Source organism: Tiliqua scincoides, chromosome 2 (genome assembly GCF_035046505.1).
Source record: "Tiliqua scincoides isolate rTilSci1 chromosome 2, rTilSci1.hap2, whole genome shotgun sequence".
In the NCBI taxonomy this organism is placed as follows: Eukaryota; Metazoa; Chordata; class Lepidosauria; order Squamata; family Scincidae; genus Tiliqua; species Tiliqua scincoides.
The window spans coordinates 226,329,145-226,353,228 of record NC_089822.1 but is presented as its reverse complement, the minus strand read 5'-3'; the positions used below and the strand labels follow the sequence as shown (position 1 = coordinate 226,353,228).

Sequence of the window (24,084 nt, the reverse complement as noted above, 5' to 3'; positions counted from 1 at the left end):
TTATGTTCTTATAAATCTGGAAATGTAGCTCTTCCCTACCTCAACCATCTAAAATCATAATTACTGAAAAATTAAAACCAGTGTCAAAAGATTCAAGACCAGCCTCATCCTTGATACAGGTGTGCACCACTTAACAATGGGGATATGTTCTCCAATCCCCATTGTTATGTGATCAGGTCATTAAGTGAACATTCAGCCTAATTTGCAGTGTAACCACACTCCCTGCAGACACTCGCTGGCTGCACAGGTTGCTGGGGATAGATTGCCTCTACTTTGCATTTAAAGCCTTTTTGTTGTGTAAAAAGACACTCTGCTGCAGGCTATAGGAGACCTGGTTGCCTCATTAGAAGCCTCTTTGTTGTACTTTGACCACTGTCAAATATGCAGTCCGTCATTAAACTGAAGGTTGTTAAGCGACGTACGCCTTGTGTTTGTTTTAACAAAATGGGGTACAGGGATGTCATAATTTCCCCTTAAATCATATTGATTTGCTCTACTAGGGACCTAAATCATAATCATAGTGTGCTAAGGATTCATGTTAATTAACCTCATGTAGTTAAGCTGTGAATTTATGTGTAAAAGGTTGGTTACAAAGGGTTAGAAATTTATGACACAGCCGCATTTAGGCTGTACTTACTGTACACAAGACAATGGGAAATTAACCAAACGTGCTAAAAACCTGAAGCTGATATTCATTGTCACACTTGTTAGAAACATCTGAAGTTTGTGATAAAATATATATAAATAAGACTTGTTCTCAAGAAGCAAAAATGTGACATAACATCTACAGGGTAATTTCTCTTATTTCCATTCCTATACCCCTACCCCTGCATACTGGGTAGTATCCAGTTTCCTTACGCAGAGTAAGGAACACTGGATTCTATTGAGGATATTTCAAAAGATACCCATCCATTCTTGCCAAACCACAATCTTCTGTGATGTTTTTTGCAAAAAAAATCATGTCTCCAAACTGAAGTTGACTCTAGAATTTCCCTAAGGCTATACTGGAACTTGCAGGCTACAAAATGTAAGATATTCCCAGCAGTGCCACAAGGGCACAATAGGACTCCACTAAATGAACCAGCCTCGTGCTAGAAATAGGGCAGAAACATGACTGGACTTATTTCCCCCTATCTCAGTCTTCTTAAAAACTGAGTCAATGTGTGGGGCATATTTTGCCATAAAACTCATCAGCCTAATAATGATACTCAAATACTGAAAATCTACATGGCTGCTGAAATTCTTGGGGCAGAAAACAGCTGCCTCTGCTAATCGCTATGTAAGTAGTTTGCTGCCATCTAGTGAACAGAAGCATTAATAGGTGTGTTTAGAATAAGATGTAGTGGGTCACCTTCAGTTCTTGGTGTGTAATCTTAAGATAGTTTCATTTTCAGCACTGAATGATCTTGCATACTAGAAGGATGCACAACTTCCACAGTGTAATCATGGTTTACATTTCAAAGATGACTATAGCAAAACAGTTCTGTGCCCCAACTACAAGTTTGCTCTTAAAATTATTTTCTTTGGAGATAAACTTATCCAGTGAACTAACCAATACTGGAAAGCGAAGAACCACACAACTAATCCAATACATCCAGGGGCATGTTAGATTTGCTGTTCTCAAACACTAACTCTCCATGCCATTTGGTAAACTGCATTTGAAGTCCAGAAAATGTTCAAAAGTAGGTTGCAGTACTGTATAGTGACTCATGATCAGATTTGCACTTCGTTGTTTGAGAAGTCAGCATTCCGACTGGTCATGCTCAAGATTTGAGCATACCTAATTCCAGTTTCTAGTCAGAACGTTCATAGGGAGAAGAACAGCAATGGAAAGGATAACAGAAAGCAACAGGTGCATGATAAGAACGTTACAGAAATGCAATATTGTAGTGGAACCTTTAATGCTAGAGGTACAACAAGGGACCATGGCTGCTGCAGTGAAGTTCAAATCTTATGGAAGAGCCATTTGATACCTATGCTACTGACATTTCATGTTTTTCCTTGAGTATTTGAACAAACATGAAAAAATATTAGAACCCCTAACACAATTCTTTACTTCAGCTTTGCTTGCAGCTTCTAAGCACTTATGTCACATTTTTGTAGTATGACAGCATATCATCTAAACTTTGGTAAGTAGGCTGCTGATTTTGCAAGCCACTATCATGTGGCTGACTGTTCTGTGAGCTGCCATGATGACCCTCAGCTGAACGGGAAGAATTCCTTGTCAGATTCTGTTCCATTTGTTCACAGGAGGATCCAGGTTTATTCCAACTCTGGCTTTTGAAGTCTTGAACTCTCTTCTGACCCAAAAAATAACTGGAAGGAGGTGCAAATTCTGGGTCACGTTCGCTCCTGAGATCAGACTGTTTCTTTGACCACAATCCAAAAGTGAATTCTGTTAGAGGGAAGGGAAAAACACAAACTCAGGCTGCTTTTTCACATTTGACTGAACTGAAAAGTTAGGCAACTCAATGAAAACCAAGCACTTTAACACCAAACCTGTTTGTCCAACCTGAAGAACTCCTAAACTATGGCACATGAATTGTGATAAGATTAATCATGGTTCCTCTGCCCTCTAGTGGTATTGGGGAGAAAAAACCCATTTTCAAAGTCACCAGTGGTGGTGGTTATATTTTAATACAACAACCAGTGCTTTTTTTGTAAATAAAAAGGTGCAGGAACTCACAACTTGTTAATCTTTTATTTATTTATTTATTTATTTATTTATTTTTAAACCATTTTTATTGGAGAAATAAAATATTTTTTATGTTCTTCCCCCTTAAAGATGAACTTACTTCTGAGTAGACATGCATAGGATTGGGCTGTCAATCTCCACATCCCCTTCCCCCTAGCTACTTTTTCTACACATGGGAAAAAAATACTGTACAGGTGCACTTTTAGCGTGCAGTATGTAGTGTGGCACTACTTCAAGGAGAGGAAGCAGTGAATGGATTCCGGAAAATGGCTTACATGAGTTCCATGTAGTAAAATTACTCGAAGGAACAACGAGTCTGTAACTGTGGCCTTAGAGAGGTAGACTCTCTTTTACACATTGTTTTGCACTGTGTTGGCAATCAAGTGCCTAGAGATCAGTACCTTCTCCCATTATTAAGAACTAAAAAAGGTCTTTCTGAGAATGCTTGCCTACAATTTTTGTTAGCGGGAGATTCTAAACTCGTGACCCTTCCAGTTGCAAAATTTTTACACCTGAGTAACTTGAAGAGGGCTAATCTGCTGGTCCTAAGCAACCTGGAGTTACCGTGCAAGTAAATTGTTGTGTTTTAACCTTTATCTTTATTTGCTTTTTAACATATATTTGTATATTGGTTTGTTTAGAGATATTATGTGTTAATTTTTATGCCTAATAAAGGTTTGATTGATTGACAGTAAAATTACTCTAAGCAACTATGGGAGTAAGAACAAAAAAGGAATTCTTACATGAGAGGGGTCCTTAGGTGCACATAGAAACAGCTACGTTTGCAAACAAGCTATTAAATATGATTTAATTCAAGTATCAGAATACTCTGTGTCTTTGGGAAGGCGCTTGGCATGCAATTGTATGTTCTCTGCTGCCCTGAGCAGCTGCTGTGCATTGCTGGAGAGGAGCTGCAAACGCTGGCTGGCGGAGGGCATGCTTGTGGGGGAAGGATGAGGAGGATCTCTGGCAAGGCTGGACAGCACATTGTACACATGTAGAATCCCTTTTCACCTGCCCTTAGCATGTGAAAATGGGTGCAGATATATATCTCTGCCAGGATTTTAAGAGCCCAATCCTAGGTATGTCTACTCTGAAGTAACTCTCGTTCTAGTCAATGGAGCTTACTCCCAGAAAAGTGCCTAGGATTGCAGCCTAAGAGCCCAATCCTATGCATGTCTACTCAGAAGTCCACTTTAGTGAATGGGGCTTACTGTGGATAGGATGGCAGCCTCAGGGCCCAATCCTGTGCCTATCTACTCAGAAGTCAGTCCCATTAGAGGCAGTGGGGCTTCCTCCCAAGAAAGTGTGGTGAGGACTGCAGCCACAGAGCCCCTCCTCTGCCTGTCTACTCAGGCTGCAAGGCTATGACTTTCCTGGGAGTAAGCCCCATTGAACACAATGAAACTTACTTCTGAGTAGACATGCTTGGGCTCTCAGGCTGCAAGGCTATGCACCCTTTCCCAGGAGCAAGCCCCATTGAGCACAATGAGACATACTTCTGAGCAGACATGCCTAGGCTCGTGCTGCAGATTGGCACGGGGGCTGCACCAGCCAGCTTCCTTCCCCTCCTCCTCCACCAAGCCAGTACCTGGGAGTTCCGTGGGTGCCGCAGCTCATCTCCCTGGCTGGCTGGCTGTCCGTCCTCCTCCTCGGCATCAGCGTGTGTCCCCCACCCCCTCCACTGGCTTGGAAGCTGTGCTGGGAAGCAGAGCGTGGGGGGAGGGGAGGCGGGCTGGGCTCAGGCGAGAGCTTGGAGATGGGGGCAGGAGGGGGTTGTTGTGCGGTCAGGCAGGGGCCAGGTGTCCACCCGCCCTGCACCCTCCAGCACCCACCCAGCGAATGCCTCTATTTTGCTCCCCCCCATCCTGGAATGCCTCCAAAGGGGAGGGGCCCCTGCAAAAAGGTGCCAGAACTCCGTCCCCCCGCGTTCCATTAGAAAAAAAGCCCTGACAACAACTATCATGCAAAACCGCTGGGGGATAAGAACAGGCCCTCAGTTTGGCTGTACTTGTCATAAGAGGCAACTGAACAGCCACCGGGTAGATGGGACTCGTCAGCCTGGGAAGGCAGCTCATCTGAGAGAAGGAAAACTCTGATCCCAAACCTCCACTGCCTTGTGGCTACATCCAGTTATGGAAAAGGCTTCAGGAGTCAACCTCCAGGTAAAATCCAGAGCCGGAGTCCCTGAGGCAGTTCATGGCTGAACACAGTCACATTCTGGTAACTCCTGCGACGCCGCTGGAACCAACCATATTGGCTTCTGCCTTTCCATTGGACCATTTCAGTGACGTGGAGAGGGGGGATTTGCTGCATGGGAAACAGTCTATCCTCCATACCTACTTTACCCAGGCTTCGCGCACTGGAGAGGACCCAGAACCACCATTCAGAGCGTGATACCATAGTTTTCCAAGACTGAAGGATGCCAACAAGGCATCATGCAAGAAGACAGGGAGAATACTACCTTTCCCCCTAATTATCAGTAAACAGATGTAGCCTAGCCTTTTGCTAGTCACCCTAGCTTTGCATGTACAGGGAACATTTAATATACAAAAAGGTAGAAAAATGCAATTCCTCCACTGATAATGAAGCACAAAAAAGAGTTGTTTGAGAGGGAACATAATTGAGAAATACAAAGTTATGCAGGGGATGCATAGAGTGGATAGAGAGATGCTCTTTTCCCTTTTCCACAACACCAGAACCAGGGGACATCCATTAAAATTCTGGGTTGGAAGAGTTAGGACAGACAAAAGAAACTATTTACCCAGCATGTAATTAGTCTGTGGCACTCTTTGCCACAGGAAGTGGCGATGGCATCTTGCTTAGATGCCTTTAACAGGGGGATTGGACAAATTTCTGGAGGAAAAGTCCATCATGATTTACAAGTCATGGTAGGTATGTGCAAGCTCCTGATTTTAGAAGTAGGCTACCTCAGAATGCCAGATGCAGGGGAGGGCGCCAGGACGCAGGTTGTGTCTTGTCTTGTGTGCTCCCTAAGGCATTTGGTGGGGAACTGTGAGATGCAGGAAGCTGGACTAGATGGGCCTTTGGCCTGATTCAGCAAAATCTTCTTATGTTCTTAAGGGGCTCTTCTTATGTTCTTAAAATGGTACAGCTCAGCAACTGAGAATATATGAACAATGAACCTTGCAGTGTAACAAGTTTACAGCCCAAGGTTTTTATACCATGTTAAGCCGACACACATCATAAGTGCTTACCTTTGCCTTTATCCCACTCTCGAATGTACGGCACTCCAGGTTTGGTATCTTTCCGTTCCTGAATGACAACCTCCACTTTTCTACTTTCTGCAGATACTCTTTGCACTTCAGCAGGTATGGGTTCAGCTGGTACTGGTTCAACAACTTCTTCCACTGTTTTGACAGAAAAAAGGTCTACTACTAAAATAGATTTTACATTGAGGCCTGAGAAATGCACAAGCTACCACTATTTCACACTCAAGCACTCTCAAAGTCATCTAATCTGATCCACACACATCTCACTGGAATGTTCACTTCATACAAGAGAAAGCTATGATAGATCATCAGAAGTCAATATTGTACTCAACAGCAAATCTCAGAAAGGATACATTGCCTCATTCTCTATATTAAAAAAATGAAGTATTTTAGTATCACTTCCCTCATCTAGACTAAGTATACCCTTCCATTTTTTGTGTTCCAAAAATACTTCTTACCTTCATGATTCAACCAGGCAACAGCAGCTTTTCAGAAGCCAGTTACTTATCAATGTCAACAAGCTGCATAGAGAGTGGCCTGAAATGGGAAGAAGCATTCAAGCCTGTCTAATTGCAATTAACAGAAAGACTTCTAAATATCTGACAAATATGAAAGGCAGCTATGCAGATTAAGCACAGAAAGCATGAAGAATTCCCTATATGATTCAACTGGAAAAATAAAGTTTGTCCCAGCTGCTTCAGCACTATGTACTTATTCCCTCCAACAATCACACAACACACACACACACACACCCCTCATGTGCTCCACAGGCTGTGAATGAAAAATTTTACTCCACCTCAAAAACTATAACTATGTTACTTTAGACTAAGAATACTTTCTAAGTTCAATATAGTAGATATTCTGTTTGCCGTTTAAAATAAAATGCAAAATATATTTGACGTGGACTTAAACTCTGTGTTTCTGATCAATACAACTGGGTCCTTGGGCGTCTCAAAGAAATGTACACACATTTTATGGAACTCTAACCAATATGTACTTCTCTGCAAAAAACCTGCAACACTCAAACATCAAAGGGAAGTAATTGAAGAGATGTGCGGAACCATCCCAGGAAATATGTTGGTTGATGTCTGTGGACTCCTTAGTCAATGATGTCAGCAGTGTATACGAGTAGATACCAATGGAGAACATATTGAGCACTTGGTCTAACTCATTCACTAATTAGTTAATTAACTGGGTCAAGCAACTGCTTCTAAGTGCAGTATATATGTTAATAGTATAATAAATTTGACACTATAAAGTGTATGTACATTTTCTTGAGATGTCCTGCATTTCAATGTTTTGAAGTCTGTGCATTTACCTTCATTTTCGTCTTTGTCACCTGCTTTCAATCTCTTTTTTGCTCGTAGTTTAGACAGCCTGGCCTCTAGAGCAGCCTTGCGCTTCTCCTTTAAATGTTCACGTTTTGCTCTCTGGTCTGTAGTCTAAATAGTGAGATACAATAATCATTCATTCTGCAGCTATTCCAAACTGCAATTCTCACAACACCCCCCAACAGACACATCTACTTTTTCAGCTGTTTCTTGTGACCATTATTCCCGTATTTCAAGTCTTGTCAAAATAGCTTTGAGAAAACAAATGCTTCCCATGATATGACAAATGTCATGCACAGCTGATTAACAAAATGGAATGCAAGTAAGGAAAGAAGTTCTTCATTACTGACACACAACAGAAAAAGTCTTAGGAATCACTTCATGCATCTGCATATTCTTGTTTTGAAATAAATTAGTAAAGGTGCTATGAGATTCTGTTGCCTTAAGTATAAGCTTCAGACAAAAATAAGTATTTTAAATATAGATCTCTCCCAAGTCACAACAAAAACTTGGGTGTCTTGGACATTAGCATTTAATTTCTGAGCTTAAACCTAATGGTTCAAAAGTTTGACTGTGGTAATGCATATTCTTCAATTTGCATATGTGTATAGTTGTTATGCATGTGTGTACTAGTGATTACTATTATAGTGATTCAGGTACCATTACTACACCTCTTAGACCTTCTTCACATGTTATCTGCTATGCATTCCTATGCGCATGGAAGGGACAGGAAGAGTGTGCCAGCAAGCATTACCCCCACTTGATGATGCACAAAGCCCCATCCCCCACTATCCTGTGATCAATAATTGACTGTAATATCAAACACTGCTTGGGGGGGGGGTATGCCCCCATCATCATCAACCCTGGTATATTTGGGCATGTATTACCAATGGAGAGGGCTGCTGGAATTTTCTTCCTGCAATACAGGAAAGCATGGAAGATGATATTGGAGATAGCCTTTTGAAAAGGCTGACTGATGACATTTCAGGCTACTCTGGGTTACACAGTTCAAGAAGGATAGGAAAAAGTTTTAATACAATATTTTTTGTTTAACTTAGCAGCCTTTTTTTTATACATTGACTACACAATGATACACAGAGAGGCTCCATGCTAAAACCACATTACTGCTTTTCCAAAATAGGTTTAAGTTCTGTTTGTAGGCTTCATACCTGCTCTCTTAGCATTTCTAAAGTTTCCATTTGTTTTTTCCTCAAAGCTTGATCACGGGCAAAAGCAAAGTAACCAACACCAAGCTGCCTGGCCTCTGAAAAAAAAACAATTTTACATATTAGTCATATAGTATCGCCCAAAATGTTAGACTCTGTATCCTCACTATAACAGCCCGATCCAACATTAGGGCAGCGCCAGTGGTCTGTGCGCTGCTTGGCAACGGCTGTCACGGAAGTGCCATAAGGCACTTCGCTGCAAGAGGGCACTGAGCTGTGCCAGTGGAGAGGCCAGCGCCAGCTGCCACTGGGCTTCTGTAGCGGTGGGAAGCTGAAAAGAAGCATATAGTGGTAAGCGTCCTAGCTGTTTGGTGGGGAGGCTTTTTGGGCAATGGGAGGGGATGCTTTTTGGGGGGAAGGGCACCCTGTGGGGCAGTTCAGGCCTGGGAGGAGCAGGGATGGCAGCAGAGACTGCTGCTGGATCCTATTCCCCCTCCCCAAGCACCTGAGAGTCTGAAATGGGCTATTCAAATCTGCAACCGCCATTTTGCTGGTACAGATCCAAGTAGACCCATAGGAGTTGAAAGGACGCTACATAGGTAAAGGAACTCATGTTCCCTTAGCCTGAGGAGACCTCCGGCTGCCGCTCTAGTCCTGCAAGATACAGCAGTGGCCATTTTGGCACCACTGTAGCTCGTGGCCCCTGGCAAGCAAAAGACTGGGCCCTAAATCACCTTGCCCATCACTGCCTAAGACAGTGCTGTCACACCTCTATGTATAAATACAATTACATAAAATTTCTATATAAAAGATGGCGCAATCCTATGTGTGTGTTCAGTAGCCTTACTCACACAGAAGCATGCATAAGACTGCAGGAAAAAAAGTTGCAATCCTATGCACACTTTTCTGGGAGTAAGCCCTACTGACTTTAATGAGATTTACTTCCAAGAAAACATGCACAGGATTGTGCTGTTAGCCATCGTTTGAATATTGTAACTAAGCTTAAGTGTATGTGAAATACTTGCACATCCTTCTCCAGTCTAACCCTGCACCTACGTCTCTCTCCTTCCTGTTTTCTCTCTCATGTCTCCTTCAGATAGTGAGCCCTTTGGGACAGGGATCCATCTTCTTACTTTATATAAAATGACATATGTATGGATGGTATTAGATAACCAAAAATAATAATTTCTCACTTTCTGTGCATGCTAAGATGCAAAATTTTTGCTCTTTTTTGAGTACAAGTACAAAAAATAGCAGACATTCTGATCAAATAAACCAGGTAAAGTTCTAGTGCAAAAATATTACAGAAATACTCAATTTTAATTTTTCCCTTACTGTATTATAGCACCTTGGGAATTCTGCATGGCCAAGGCCACCCTGCCAAAAAGCAAAATACATCCTCTCACAAGGATACACTGACCAGCATCTGAAAGTAAAACTGCACCTTTTTTCTTCAGGGTAGCTACACATAAGAGAAAGGCTATATACCATTTTCTCTAATGTCCTCATAATGTATTGGTCCCATAGGTCTCTTTAGGGCTTCTTCTTCCTCTTTTTCCCACTGCTGACGCTGAAGTTCCCTTCTCATATGTTCAGACAACAGAGTCTTCTCTTCAGTGATTTGTCTAGTTAAAACAGAATGAAAATTCCTTAAGAACTGCAAAGTGATAAATGGGTTTTCCTTCTACAACTATGCAACCACCCTAACAAAACTAATACATTCCCATCTAAAAAGCACCCAGTCTAGTTTGCGGACGGGTGCCAAAGAGCCAGCTAAAAGGCCTTAAACCACTTCTGCCAAGCCACCAAGAGCACCCAAGAATGATTTTCTCTACATTATGCCAAGCCCAAAAATAAGGGTAAGAGAGCACCAGCTGGTCCAAACAATAAGCACACTACTCAGCAGCAACTTGGTTGTGACTACTTCACCAGTTATGTCCAGATTAGTTATCAAAAAGATCTATAGTTGAAAAGCAAATAGAGTAACAGTTGAAGTACTTAATAGAACATTTTGTCCTGGCCTGTATTAAGAGCCTTGCAAACCATTAATCCAAGAACAGAAAACAAAACTCATTAGGACACATTAAAATTCTATTTTATAAGAAAAGGACCATTACTTTAAAGCACTGTCAAGGTTTTGCTGGATTGCTAAGTTAATTGCTCTGCAAAGAACACATTAAGAGCCTACATTGAACATTTCAGATTTGGCCAGCATTTCCATCCTAATCTTATATAAGTGAGTTCAAAATATAACAGCAATTTTCAATATCTCGTGTAGGCAGCCGTTTATGTTCCTTCACAAAACATCCTTGTCATTCCTACAAATCTTTGTTCTTAAAATGGCATACAAAACCTTAGATCTTGACCAATTTGACAACATGCACCACGCAGGCTCTAAAATTACCACTTCTGTTACTAGAACACACAATGGAGACATTTCAGCCAACACAGATTTACAATAAGCCATTTTACTGTAGAAACCATAAGACTTCAGATGCTGATTAAGAGCACTGAAAAGGAGTCAGAAAAAGAGCCAAGTCATTTCATCCCCAACTCCTGGAAGTTCTACCCCCATCTTCTTTAGATTAAGAGCATTTTGCAGAAACCACCTACTGTCCTGTCTCCACGGCCTGAGTAGTCTTGATCAAGTGCCTCTCTATCCAGGGAAACCCGATTGCTCAAATTTCTTTGCAGGTGTTTTGACACAACAGTATGTATGGCATGGATAAGTATTGTCCAGCTTGCCAAGAACCCATTTCTTTCCTCTCCACATATGCGAAAGGTTACAAAAATCACTACCTTCATTTGGGCAAACATTACCTCTTCCCCTGAAGGTCTTTATCCATTTGAAGCAGATGAGGCAAATCTTTCTTCATGCAGCGTCTAGATCGGCCTAAGGAATCCACATAGTCAACCCTAGAATTAACAGGAATGTCAGTATGATGTTTGTCCAGACATTGAGATCACATATGAAAATACATACAGAATGTAATCCATTGTTACACTTCTATCATAGTCATTTGCAGCCCCAGATTCTTTTTTTCCTTTGTTTTCCAAAAAGGAAATGAGGTTCCCCAACGTACAACAGCTCCCCATTTGTGTAAAACCCATTCCGGTGCAGCTGTACACCTTCACAACAAGTAGTTACAAAACCATTAAGAAGTTGCAATGACACATTGCTTCCAACTAAACTATACTGGCACACAGTGTCTGCTCCCTGTGGTGAGAGTAATAACACAGCATCGACTTCCCACATAAATATTAAATTGCTACAATGTATTTCAATTATCAGGCCAAGGCGCATTCAGTGATTGCTTCTGCAATTATTCTACCATAAAGGAAAAACTGAAGACAAATGCAAAATGGGACTTCTGTCAAAGTTCTTATTATGTAAAACTGTTTCTCAACGACTTCTCCATTGAAAACTGTTACCAATCCAGAAAAGTAGCAGTGCGTGCTGTCTAATAAAACGGGCAAAGTATTCTTTAGCGCTGAGCTCTGCCAATTATTTATGATGTGCAGACACACAGTCGTCCAAACGTTGATGAGCCCAGCATGTCATACTAATTATTAACCATTAATGATTTTTGCTTCAATTACAATACATTTTACAAGATGTTAAGGACCCAGAAGTGGCAATTTCCACTCTTTTTAGCTCTTTAAAGTATGGTTTTTTTCAGGGGCTCCTGCTGATGAGCATATATTTAGGTTAAACTAAGTAATTTTGTTCAAGAGCTACTCTCATAATTGGAGAGCACACTGAGCTTGTTTTTTTCAACTTTTATTCTCATTATAATCTTCAGGCCACTCAGAAAACATGCTGTCAATTGTCAATTGAATGCCCAAATGACTGGGTAGTTGCACATACGCTTTTTACACCCTGAGATATTTAAATGGGATGATAAAAGAACACATACTCTCTTAAAACTTCCAGGTACGCCATCAGCATATCAGTTACATTGGCCTTGTGGACCAGCAAATAGTTCACAGATCATTTTGAGGAAGAATAATAAGAACCAATGTTTATTTTTAAAAAGGATGCATTTTTAAAACATGAATATTGCTGCTGAAAAGGTTAACTGGCAGTTCACCTAAGGAGTTTTGTACATAACAAATACAAGAGGGTTGAACGGAACTTTAGCTGGATGATTTAAGAGCTTCTACACACACTTCAAACTTATAAATACTGTTTAAAACTAGAATGATAGAACTGTAGTCTAAACTGAAGTTGAGAGCAAATCACGCAACAGGTACACTGGCAAACTAACACCCTTAATGTGGTAAGATGGTGGAATGCCTCATCAAAGATAGGATCTCAAAACACACAGACGAACAGGCCTTGCTGAGGGAGAGTCAGCATGGCTTCTGTAAGGGTAAGTCTTGCCTCACGAACCTTATAGAATTCTTTGAAAAGGTCAACAGGCATGTGGATGCGGGAGAACCCGTGGACATTATATATCTGGACTTTCAGAAGGCGTTTGACACGGTCCCTCACCAAAGGCTACTGAAAAAACTCCACAGTCAGGGAATTAGAGGACAAGTCCTCTCGTGGATTGAGAACTGGTTGGAGGCCAGGAAGCAGAGAGTGGGTGTCAATGGGCAATTTTCACAATGGAGAGAGGTGAAAAGCAGTGTGCCCCAAGGATCTGTCCTGGGACCAGTGCTTTTCAACCTCTTCATAAATGACCTGGAGACAGGGTTGAGCAGTGAAGTGGCTAAGTTTGCAGACGACACCAAACTTTTCCGAGTGGTAAAGACCAGAAGTGATTGTGAGGAGCTCCAGAAGGATCTCTCCAGACTGGCAGAATGGGCAGCAAAATGGCAGATGCGCTTCAATGTCAGTAAGTGTAAAGTCATGCACATTGGGGCAAAAAATCAAAACTTTAGATATAGGCTGATGGGTTCTGAGCTGTCTGTGACAGATCAGGAGAGAGATCTTGGGGTGGTGGTGGACAGGTCGATGAAAGTGTCGACCCAATGTGCGGTGGCAGTGAAGAAGGCCAATTCTATGCTTGGGATCATTAGGAAGGGTATTGAGAACAAAACGGCTAGTATTATAATGCCGTTGTACAAATCGATGGTAAGGCCACACCTGGAGTATTGTGTCCAGTTCTGGTCGCCGCATCTCAAAAAAGACATAGTGGAAATGGAAAAGGTGCAAAAGAGAGCGACTAAGATGATTACGGGGCTGGGGCACCTTCCTTATGAGGAAAGGCTACGGCGTTTGGGCCTCTTCAGCCTAGAAAAGAGACGCCTGAGGGGGGACATGATTGAGACATAAAAAATTATGCAGGGGATGGACAGAGTGGATAGGGAGATGCTCTTTACACTCTCACATAATACCAGAACCAGGGGACATCCACTAAAATTGAGTGTTGGGCGGGTTAGGACAGACAAAAGAAAATATTTCTTTACTCAGCGCGTGGTCGGTCTGTGGAACTCCTTGCCACAGGATGTGGTGCTGGCGTCTAGCCTAGACGCCTTTAAAAGGGGATTGGACGAGTTTCTGGAGGAAAAATCCATTATGGGGTACAAGCCATGATGTGTATGCGCAACCTCCTGATTTTAGGAATGGGTTAAGTCAGAATGCCAGATGTAGGGGAGAGCACCAGGATGAGGTCTCTTGTTATCTGGTGTGCTCCCTGGGGCATTTGGTGGGCCGCTGTGAGATACAGGAAGCTGGACTAGATGGGCCTATGGCCTGATCCAGTGGGGCTGTTCTTATGTTCTTATGTTCTTATGAATAGTACGTTCTACTGCAGAGGTTTCCAAACTTTTTTGACTGGTAGCTCCCTTGACCTGCTGGGCCGTTGGCTGTATCCCAGTAGGCTGTACCCCAGAAGGGCTATAATCCTGTACATTGTATATGGTGGCAGGATTTCACAGTTCCCCAGGAGCCATGACTCACAGCACGGGAACCACTATTCTACTTGAATGTTTTCTGGAAGGTTACAACACAGGACAATTTCCTGTTGGGATACATTCGTCTATCTCCTGAAAGGTAATCCCAGACAGTAAACTGGCGATGTTCAAAGAACTCTCTCATCTGGAGGCAGTGTGGTGTGTGTGTGCACTATAAGTCACTTTATGCCATGACATTTCAGAGAAATCACACACAACATAACAGCACTAGAGCACTACTACCTACCATTCTTCAGTGGGGTCCTGTGGAGGCGGAATTTCTGTTTCAGAGAGTCTTTCTTCTGCATCCTCCTTCTCCGCTTCCTTTCTAGCAGCTTCGTTTGCACACAGTTCCTGTACTTCTCTTTGTTTGTCTATGATCTTCTGAGTGAAATCCACAAGGTACAAATCCTCAGTTTCGTCATCTAAGACAGAAAATCAATGCTTAAACAATAGGCCTCAAAAGTACCCAGGTGAGAAATGAGTCCATATAAAATTGCAGCAATCAGCACTGTTGCTGCCGACACTGTCCTAGACTACAGGACAGCAGGCAAAAAAATAAAAGCATACAAACAATCCTAGTGTGTGTATTCTACTTCACTTAAACAGTTTTCAGTTTTGTAATACATTAAAAGAGCCCCAGATCCTTTGGAACATTTTTCCCCTTTGGCTCTACAACATGCAAATTCATCGCTCCAATTAACCATCTACATTTCAGGCCAGAACCAGATACTAGGGGAGATGCAGAACTTCTGCTGAAAACAGCAGTTGTGCATCTCCTTCCATGAGACATCTAGTAATAAAAAATGTGTGTTGTGGTATCATCATGTTGCAATTTCCCTTCACCTATAGTCAGTGGAGTGGGGGTAGGGAAGGAAGGTCTATGTGGGGCTGTTGCTAATGGGAGTAGCCACATAACTCTCCATACTAGCTAGTTCTGGCTTTGTTAGCCGTTTGTGCAAAGGAAGAAATGATACTTGCCATAAACTACGTGTTTGCCAGACAAGCAGTCCAATTTGTATACCTTAAAATCATCAATATTTCCTATGTAACAAGGCAACAGTCAATTACAGGCTGATGAAGAATGTTTTAAAAATATTTTTAAATTTAATGCAAACATTTTAGATTTATGCGCTTATAATGGAAGTGTGCAAGATCCCTCGAGGAGATAAGGTGTGGTGTCAACAGTGGCCCCTTGCTCTGGCAGGCAAGCATGGGGTTAACACCAAGGCTTTAGACTGCAGTGAGTGTGCTGCACAGCTGCAGTCACTTGAAGGCAATAGGGCCCTCAGGCATAAAAGCAGCACCTGAAGAAGGGAGTTTGGTGTGCGTAGGAGGAGGAAAACTTGGAGGGAGGGAGGGAGCTGAGATGGACTGGACTGAATTAAAGGATTAATGGACTGAGGAACTGATGGAGTACTGGAACTGCTGATGGACTAATTGACTAAAGGACAGATGGGTAAATGGACTTTGGAAACACTGAAGATTGGTGTGTGGCTGCCACACCCAAGACCTGCTGAGGACCAAGGTGCTGCTGTAGTAGCAGTAGGAGCTGCTGGCAGGAGAGGGGAGGAAGGAGGACTTCTGGAGTTGAACAAGCAAGCTACCCTGGTGGTGGGGTCCAGTAGTGCTGCAGGGCAGAACCAGGGCCATTGTTGGGGAACACAGGGGAGCCAACTAACTTAAAGTGGGCATAGGTTCTCTAGACGGAGTTTGGCCTTGGAATCTGGCAAAAGACCACTCAAATAACATTTTCCCACTCAGTTAATGCACTGTAGCTTCACAGGAGTACAATACAATCGGAATACCTCACATTGAGCCACTATTAATGGGTCAACAGTGGCAATGCTTTCAGGGTACTTAGTCACATTATGTTGTTCTTTATTGCTTGACATCGAACTGGATTCACTAACCCAGAGGTGTCAAATGTAAGGCTCCTGGGCCAAATGCAGCCCCTGGAAGCATTTTATCCAGGCCCCATTATAATTGTGCTCTCCCAGGGTGATAATTGGGCTCTCATATCTTGAGAATAAGATCTGCACATTTTCTTTTCTGTCAATTGCAAGTAATGAGTTTCTATTTAAGAACAAAGTGCTTGTTTCTAGCCATTATCTGATTAATGGTGTTACAGTTTGTTTAATGTTGTCACTTCAGTCTTCAGCAGGTACCATGAATACTAACTTTGCCTCTCTGTATGAAACAAGTTTGACACCCCTGTACTAGTCCATCTATCCAGAAACGTGAGCTCTGGTAAACTGCTTAAATAATAAGAAGGCCCAGAACTCCCCATTCAGTCCTCTTCCAATCTTTTCACCTCTCCCCCAACCCCCACCCCCCAAATGTGTGGAAACAAAATCTTTTCACAAGATTTATCTGACACTAGTACTATTTGGTAGGGGTTCAATTTCTTCTCAGATAAAAAAATAAAATCAACTCAGTTTAGGAAGTCATCATTCAAAAAACTGTCCAATTGTCTGCCTTTCTTCTAAAGAGGCAAGCATATCTGGAAAAAAGTATGAGGCACATCACAGGGATTAAGGGAGATTTACTTACTAAATTGGCAACAAATTTCAAGGTGATGGGCTAAAGCAGAGGTCTCCAAACACTGCCTGGGGGCCAGATGCGGCCCGCAGCAAGCCTCTATCCGGTCTGCAGCCAGGTTCTTGTCCCCTGAAAGCCTCTGGCCCACTCAACTGAAAACGACCAGAGCTGTGCTCTGGTTATGTCTGGAGGGTGTTCTGAGGGCCAGAGAGTTTGAATGAATGAGCCCATTCATTCATTTATTCACTCATCGAAGTTTCATCTCTAATTTATTTATTTAAATTTTGTATTTAAATTTTTTTCCGGCCCTCAACACCATGCCAGATATTTGATGCAGCCCTCTGGCCAAAAGTTTGGGCTAAAGAATGGAAATTACTCCATTCTAAATAAACCATTTTGATAATCCATCACGATAATCCAGTAAATGCTTTCTTGCCATTTGAATTCAGACCAAACTAGGGTTAACTAGACAGTTAACACTGCATCAAATCTGAAACATCTTGACATCCCCTTATTTGGTGGGAAAGAGAAAGCCAACCAGTCAATCCAATTCATTCCTTTGCCTCACAAGGCAGAAACAGCTGCTTCTTGTTGTAACCAGGGCTGTGGTGTTGGGGCACAAAACTCCACCCAAAATGGATTCCAACTCCATAACTGTGACACAGCCCTGATTCTGACACAGAAGCAGTTGAGCTAGAGCAATTTTGGGTGGTCAGAGGTTTTGTCTACTGACACCACAGCCCTGCTCTCTCAGGTTATCATTCAGTCAGCAATGGTACGCCAACTATTATCACTAGCAGGACTGTCAGAAAACAAAACCTCCAACTTCACCCAAAATTCTTCTGACTTTATAGCCCTGGTTATATCTGATTCTCATAATCAAAAATGTTTCTTATTGCTCAAAATGTGAAGCACAACTCCCTAGGAAAAGAGAAAAATCACTATTTTTCTAAGGCACAACCAAAACAAAGTATTTCTTCCAATGCAGTTTTGATGACATAAAAAGACTATCATTTTTATAAGAAACAATGCCTTTCTAAATGCAATGATGTAGCTAAAATTACCCTGAAATGCCATTCAAACAAATACCTTAGGGCAGAAACAATAGAAAGAATTACTTTACAAGTAAGCACATTTATTTAGAAGAAAGTCCCACCAAGTTAAATAAAATTCAATGCTTGGAAAGAGTGTTCCCAAGGTTGAAGTCTTAGATCAGTGATCATGACTGGAAGTGACATCATCAAGCAGGAAGAGTTTTCACAATCCTAGGCTGCAATCCTACCAACGCTTACTCAGGAGTTCCACTTACTATCATTGTTAAAAACGTATACATAGTAGCCTATTAGAAGTACAGATCTGTAACATTTCCCCAAATGCAGACACATACCTTGGTAGCATCAAGTCTAATATATTAAAAATAAAATATTGAAATGAATGAGGACCCACCTGAAATTGGTTCACAACCTACCTAGTGGGTCCCGACCCACAGTTTGAGAAACAATGCTTTAGATCAATTAAAATTCCATAAGCTATTTGTTCGCACCTGGAAAATCTCCTTTAGTCATCTGGTCATAGAGTTTTGCTTTTTCTTCTAGTTTCTGCCTTCAGAACATAAACATATAAAACAAGATTAACTATTACATTGAAATAATCCTTTTACCATTTTTTACAGAAGGAAGGTATTTCCTTATGGCCAATACCAACAACCAAAGTGGCTTCCACACCAGGCTGCTCAAGTGGGCCACTGTCACAAGTTTCAATTATATGGAGGACAGTGTTTGTCAAAGCTGTAGTGAACTAGCCCTTAGCAGTGATTTCTTCTATAAGAAAGTTTTTATTGTGTAAGATTGCACCATGACAGGACACCATCCAAAGCAGTACTGCTGGGCTTAAAAAAACAACAACACCTAAAGAACTTCTTGGGGCTGCAGAACTGTGACAGCAGAAACAAAGAATTCTAGGTATGAGAACAATTATGTCTCCAGTGTGCACTCCTTTAATCATGGTTACTATCTTGTTCTTTCCCCATCTATGATTCTAATACTTTTCAACCAAGCTGCCTGCATGTTCCAGGCCACTTAGTGAGACCTTTACAGGCCACTCTCGTTCTCAAACTCACAAAAGATCATTACTATTCCCATTGTAGGAATCAGAGAATGAAGCCAGCAACCCTAACCACTTAGAGGGGAATAGACCCTTTGAACTGAGCAGGGCTTCTGAACAAACATTCTTAGGATCATGTTGTATGGCTGGTAAATTTTACTGAAAAGTTTTTCATCAAGGACACATCTAAATTTGAACTCTAGTCTATCAAGTACAATAATCTGATAGGCCATGTCTTTAGCAGTGAACATCAGATGTACTATAATTAGCAAAGTGACACTGCAAGCATTCTTATTCATTTGGAATCAGAAAGGCTGTTTGTTTTAGCTACTTTTATTCCACACCATAATACTAAATCAACTGAAATAACTTGTTGCAGATGCACAGAGCAAGAACGAAAATCCACTACATAGCAACAGCTCTGAGACACATAATCCTATTTTGCATCGGATTACTTATCAAAGTTTCTCAGGACTCAAGAACTACCTTGCTTTTTCCAAAGTTTGTTGCTCTTCAATCTTCTGCTCAGCATCTTTCTCAGATCGATCCAAGACCCCTTTGTTCTGCTTATTCCAAATGCTTGGCTTCTGCAACACCATCATTTCAGAACAGAGGAGAAATATAAATCCAGAGTTCCATTTCAAAGAGTTTTTTTTAAAAAAAGCTATAGAATATCTGCTGAATCAGTGCAATCATCTTTTCTCCAGCAGCGACCAGTTCCAGGGCCTTTAGAGCAGTGACAGGTAGCTTAAGATTCCCATGCAGTATCCAGCCTACCAAGCCTCTCTCTCCTGTAGAACATTTTGACCCAAAGCTGGCAGGAAACAGCTGGCAGGACGTTTGCCAGACAGCAGCATCATACAAGGTTGCAGAATGCAAGATCCAACTACCTCCACCCACCCTCTGCTCACTTCCCCCCCTTCCCGCCTCCCCCATGCCCCCCGCTTACCTCTCCACTGCTTGACAGTTTGCAGGACCACCAAGCAGCAGAGGTTGGGTGCCCGCCCAGCACCGAGCTACCACCAGTGTTCCACCCGGTGCTGGGGCCCAAAAACGCACCTTACGGCACATTTGCAACAGTACGCACTGGTGGTGAGCTGGTGCGCTGAACCCAGGATTGGGCTCTAATGCAGTTAAAATTTAAATAATGACATACCACATTAAAACAAATGATGATCAGGTTAGATATTTTCATATTACATTCATTGTATTTTTTAGCTCACAAACCTTGACCCTAAGGAATTTCTGGATGCACTAGAAAGCCAAACACTTTTAGTAGTACTTGAATTTCACTTCAATTGCATTCAACAGACTATTTAGCCAAGTAAACAGTATTTTACTTCCTCAAAACGTGTGTTACGGACAACAGCTTTCATCAACTCCAAAGTTGGCCAGGATGATACAACTAAATTCTAGATGGATTTTTTTAAAAAGATGAAAGTGGATGAAAAATTACTTCTGACAAAAAGCTCAGTAGTTCACTCTTATATCAACCTGATGATTAACAAAAACGCCATCTAACTCTTAATACAGAACAACGTATCTGAAGTGTTTCCAGAGATGTAAAATACATAATGAGAATGATATTTTCAAATTGTAAATATTTTGGAGATTAAAGCCAAGGTACACTGGACACACAGAAGATCATCTTCAATTACACCTATCTGCACTTTAAAAAAAGTAAAAGCAATTATTTCAAGTTACATAGAACTTTCTCAGACAAAAAAATACATCCAACAACTTGAGTTTTGAGAAAGACCTATGCAATCTGAACGCTTTCACCCTTTTAAATACTATGGGTTCTAAATAAAACAATGTCTATATTTTTGAAGAAAATTACAAAACTTAAATGACATTACTGGTAAAATTTTAGCAAGTCATTGTCACCTTGTTTATCGTTTTAGGTTTTACTGGGATGCCAGCATCTTTCAGAAGCTTTTCTTTTTTGAATTCTTCCTGTTTCCGAAAAAGTTCTGCTTTCAAGTCTACCAGCTGGGATCAGAAGCAACGAAGAAGGAAAAAGGAAGAAAGAAAATCAGTGATCCACTATCAGCAAGAGACTTCAAAAAGCATTTCCATTGAATATCTTCAAATCCACCACACAGTTTTGGTTTCCATTTCACTGTGCAATATCAAAATCAATGTTTTAATGCCTGGTGTGATGCTTTTCTTTTTCCCTTTGCACTTTATTGTAAAGCTTTGTGCTTGCAAACATCCTGGGCGCCTGAGTGGGAAAGGCGGGGTAGAAGTATATTAAATAAATGCAAAACAAATAGATTCTAGGACTGAATTTCAGTGCAATTCCTGAGCGCCCGTTCAAAGTCCTGCCTTTAAAGGGTGGGGGTGGAAAGCGCTCAGGGTGGGCAGATATTATGACTGCAGGTGGTGGCGTAGCTGGAGGGGGGCAGTGCACCCAGTCTGGCAGGGAGCAGGCAGGTGGCCCCTCCCTTCGGAGCCATTCCCGGCGGGGGGGGGGTAGCAAAACAGAGACGTAAGGCTTTCTCTCTCTATCCCTTCCTCACAGCTGTTTTGCTCCCACCACTGGGAATCGCTCCAAAGGGAGGGGCTGCCTGCCAGCTCCCTGCCAGATTGGCTGCTCCATCCCCCTCCAGCTACGCCACTGGGACCAGGCACCTCAAAATGTAGGACACCCCCCAAAAATGCAGGGCAGGGCAAAGCAAAGCTGAAAACACTCCTATGCTGGTCTCACGTGCTTAGTTTAAACCCTAAAGACACAATCCTCACCAGGCCTACTCAAAAGTAAGTCCTATTTTGTTCAATGGGGCTTACTCTCAGGTAAGTGCGGTTGGGAGAGCAGCCTCTGCTGCTTGTGGAATCTGGCAGTGTGCTGCACCCAGTCCAGGGCACAGGAGGGCCCAGTGCCGCCCCAGGGGAAGAGGAGGGCCTGGCTTCTCTCCAGGGCAGGGGCTGAAGGGGAGGGCGTCGGTAACCCCGAGGGGGTCCGGTCCAGCCTGCACTGACCACCCCAGAGGCGCTTCCAGGGGGAGACTGCCAGCACCCTCACCCAGGGCAGCACCCCTGGCTGGAGAGGGAGAAGGGACTGTGACGCTCCTCCCTCCACTCACCGAGGCCACAGTCACATCCAAGGACTTCTTCTTGCGGTCCATGACGGGGACGGGCGCCTACAGGACTCCCCTCAACAGAACTACCACTCGCCAGGACTTCCGGCTTCCGACGCCAAGCGCCGCCGTCCACACCGACTTCCGGAGCCCTACAGCGCCGCAAAGCGCACAAGGAGCGGCGGTCGTTGGGGCATCCTGCGCCTGCGCAGTAAAAACAGGGAAGCTACGCTGGTGCCCGTTCCAGGTGTGAAGGGCCCGGGAGAGAATCATCCGGGTCTCTGTTAAATAGAGAACTCTCGCGTAGCGCATGCTCACTAGGAGGCACGCTGTGGGTTGCAGCCCAGAACGCATTGGCTGGGGAGTGAGAGCCCAAGCCTGTGCATGTCTACTCAGAAGTAAGTCCCCTTGTAGTCAGTGGGGCTTACTCCCAGGTAAGTGTGTGGCCAGGACTGCAACTTAACAGCCCAATCCTATCCACACTTTCCTTGAAGTATGCCCCACTGACTCTAAGGGGACTTACTTCTGAGTAGACAGGCCTGGGACTGGGCTGTGAGGCTGCACTCCTATCCGCACTTCCCTGGGAGTAAGCCCCACTGACTCTAGGGGGACTTACTTCTGAGTAGACAGGGATAGGATTGGGCCAGTAAACATACTATAAGGTACTTTGTTTACCCTGCAGTCCTAGCTACGCTTTCCTGGCTTGTGCTCTGAGAGCCCCAGCTGCTTGACCAGGCATGCACTGCTTCCTGGGTTGGGGAGGCAGTCACAGAGGCCACCTCAAGGTATGGGAGCATTTGTTCCCTTACTTCTGGGCTGCATTATAGCTGCACTGGTGATGGAAAGTTAGATAGGATTAGGCCCACAATCAGGCCCCAGCTGTTTGACCAGGGCTTCTGGTCAGCAGTCTTGCAATTAAATCTTGTATTCCCTAGAACAGTGTTTCTCAAACTGTGGGTCAGGACCCACTAGGTGGATCATGAGCCCATTTCAGGTGGGTCACCATTCATTTCAATATTTTATTTTTAATATAACAAACTTGATGCTACCCTGGTATGTGACTGCATTTGGGGAAATGTGACAGACGTGCACTTTTAACAAGCTACCATGTATAGTCTTTTAACGATGATACCCAATGGGACTTCCTCCTGGGTAAGTGTGGGCAGGATTGCAGCCTAGGATTGTGAAAAATTGTCCTGTTTGATGATGTCACTTCCGGTCATGACATCATTTCCATTGGGCCCTGACAGATTCTCATTTTAAAAAGTGGGTCCCGGGTCTAAATGTGAGAGAACCGCTGCCCTAGAAAGTTAGACTTCTTTATAAAACATGGTTAGGACTGTACTTGTATCCACATACGCAATGAATTAATTGGTATTCCTTTCCAGTTCTATTGTTCTGAAGTCAATGTCATATTTCACTGAAATTACTCCCATTCAAGAGTTAGGATTCCCATTTAAGTGCCCTTGTTCAGAAGCTAATGAACACTGAATTAAAAGTACAGGAGTGAAGTGTCACATGCTATTACTAATCATATTTTCTTGGAAGCAAGCCCATTGATTTCAAGGGTTCTTCAAACAAGTGTGGTGAAGGTCACAGTCTTGCTTGGAAATAAAATATATACTGGAAGGTCTGTTGCTAAGTGGTAAGCCACATGCTTTGTGGGTAGAAGATCCCTGATTGTGGGCCTAATCCTATCTAACTTTCCAGCACCAGTGCAGCTACAATGCAGCCCAGAAGTAAGGGAACAAATGCTCCCATACCTTGAGGTGGCCTCTGTGGCTGCCTCCCCAACACAGGAAGCAGTGCATGCCCCATTGGCACAGCAACACCAGCACTGGAAAATTGGATAGGATTGGGCCCTAAATCCCTGGCATCTTTAGGTAGACAGGAAAAAAAATCCTCCCAGAAATCTGCTCCAGTTTAACCTACATGGATGAATGGTCTTATTCAGTATAAGGCAGCTTCCTATGATATTAAAATTAGTGGGACTTGCTACCACTAAATGATAAGGAGAGTTTGAGGCCAGTACGA

The 24,084-nt window shown here is 42.8% G+C and overlaps 1 protein-coding gene across 1 annotated transcript; it reads right to left on the bottom strand.

The window, feature by feature from the left end:
* Positions 1 to 1,430: 1,430 nt before the first annotated feature.
* On the bottom strand, positions 1,431 to 22,160 carry CCDC174 (coiled-coil domain containing 174). Its single transcript, XM_066616153.1, has 11 exons — positions 22,057 to 22,160; positions 20,858 to 20,962; positions 19,457 to 19,557; positions 18,411 to 18,469; positions 14,574 to 14,751; positions 11,246 to 11,341; positions 9,914 to 10,050; positions 8,429 to 8,523; positions 7,247 to 7,370; positions 5,914 to 6,066; positions 1,431 to 2,395 (listed from the first exon to the last, which is right to left on the bottom strand). Exons 1-11 carry the CDS (start codon positions 22,096 to 22,098, stop codon positions 2,085 to 2,087), a joined length of 1,401 nt encoding a protein of 466 aa, XP_066472250.1. The 5' UTR covers positions 22,099 to 22,160; the 3' UTR covers positions 1,431 to 2,084.
* Between the last annotated feature and the right edge of the window lie 1,924 nt (positions 22,161 to 24,084).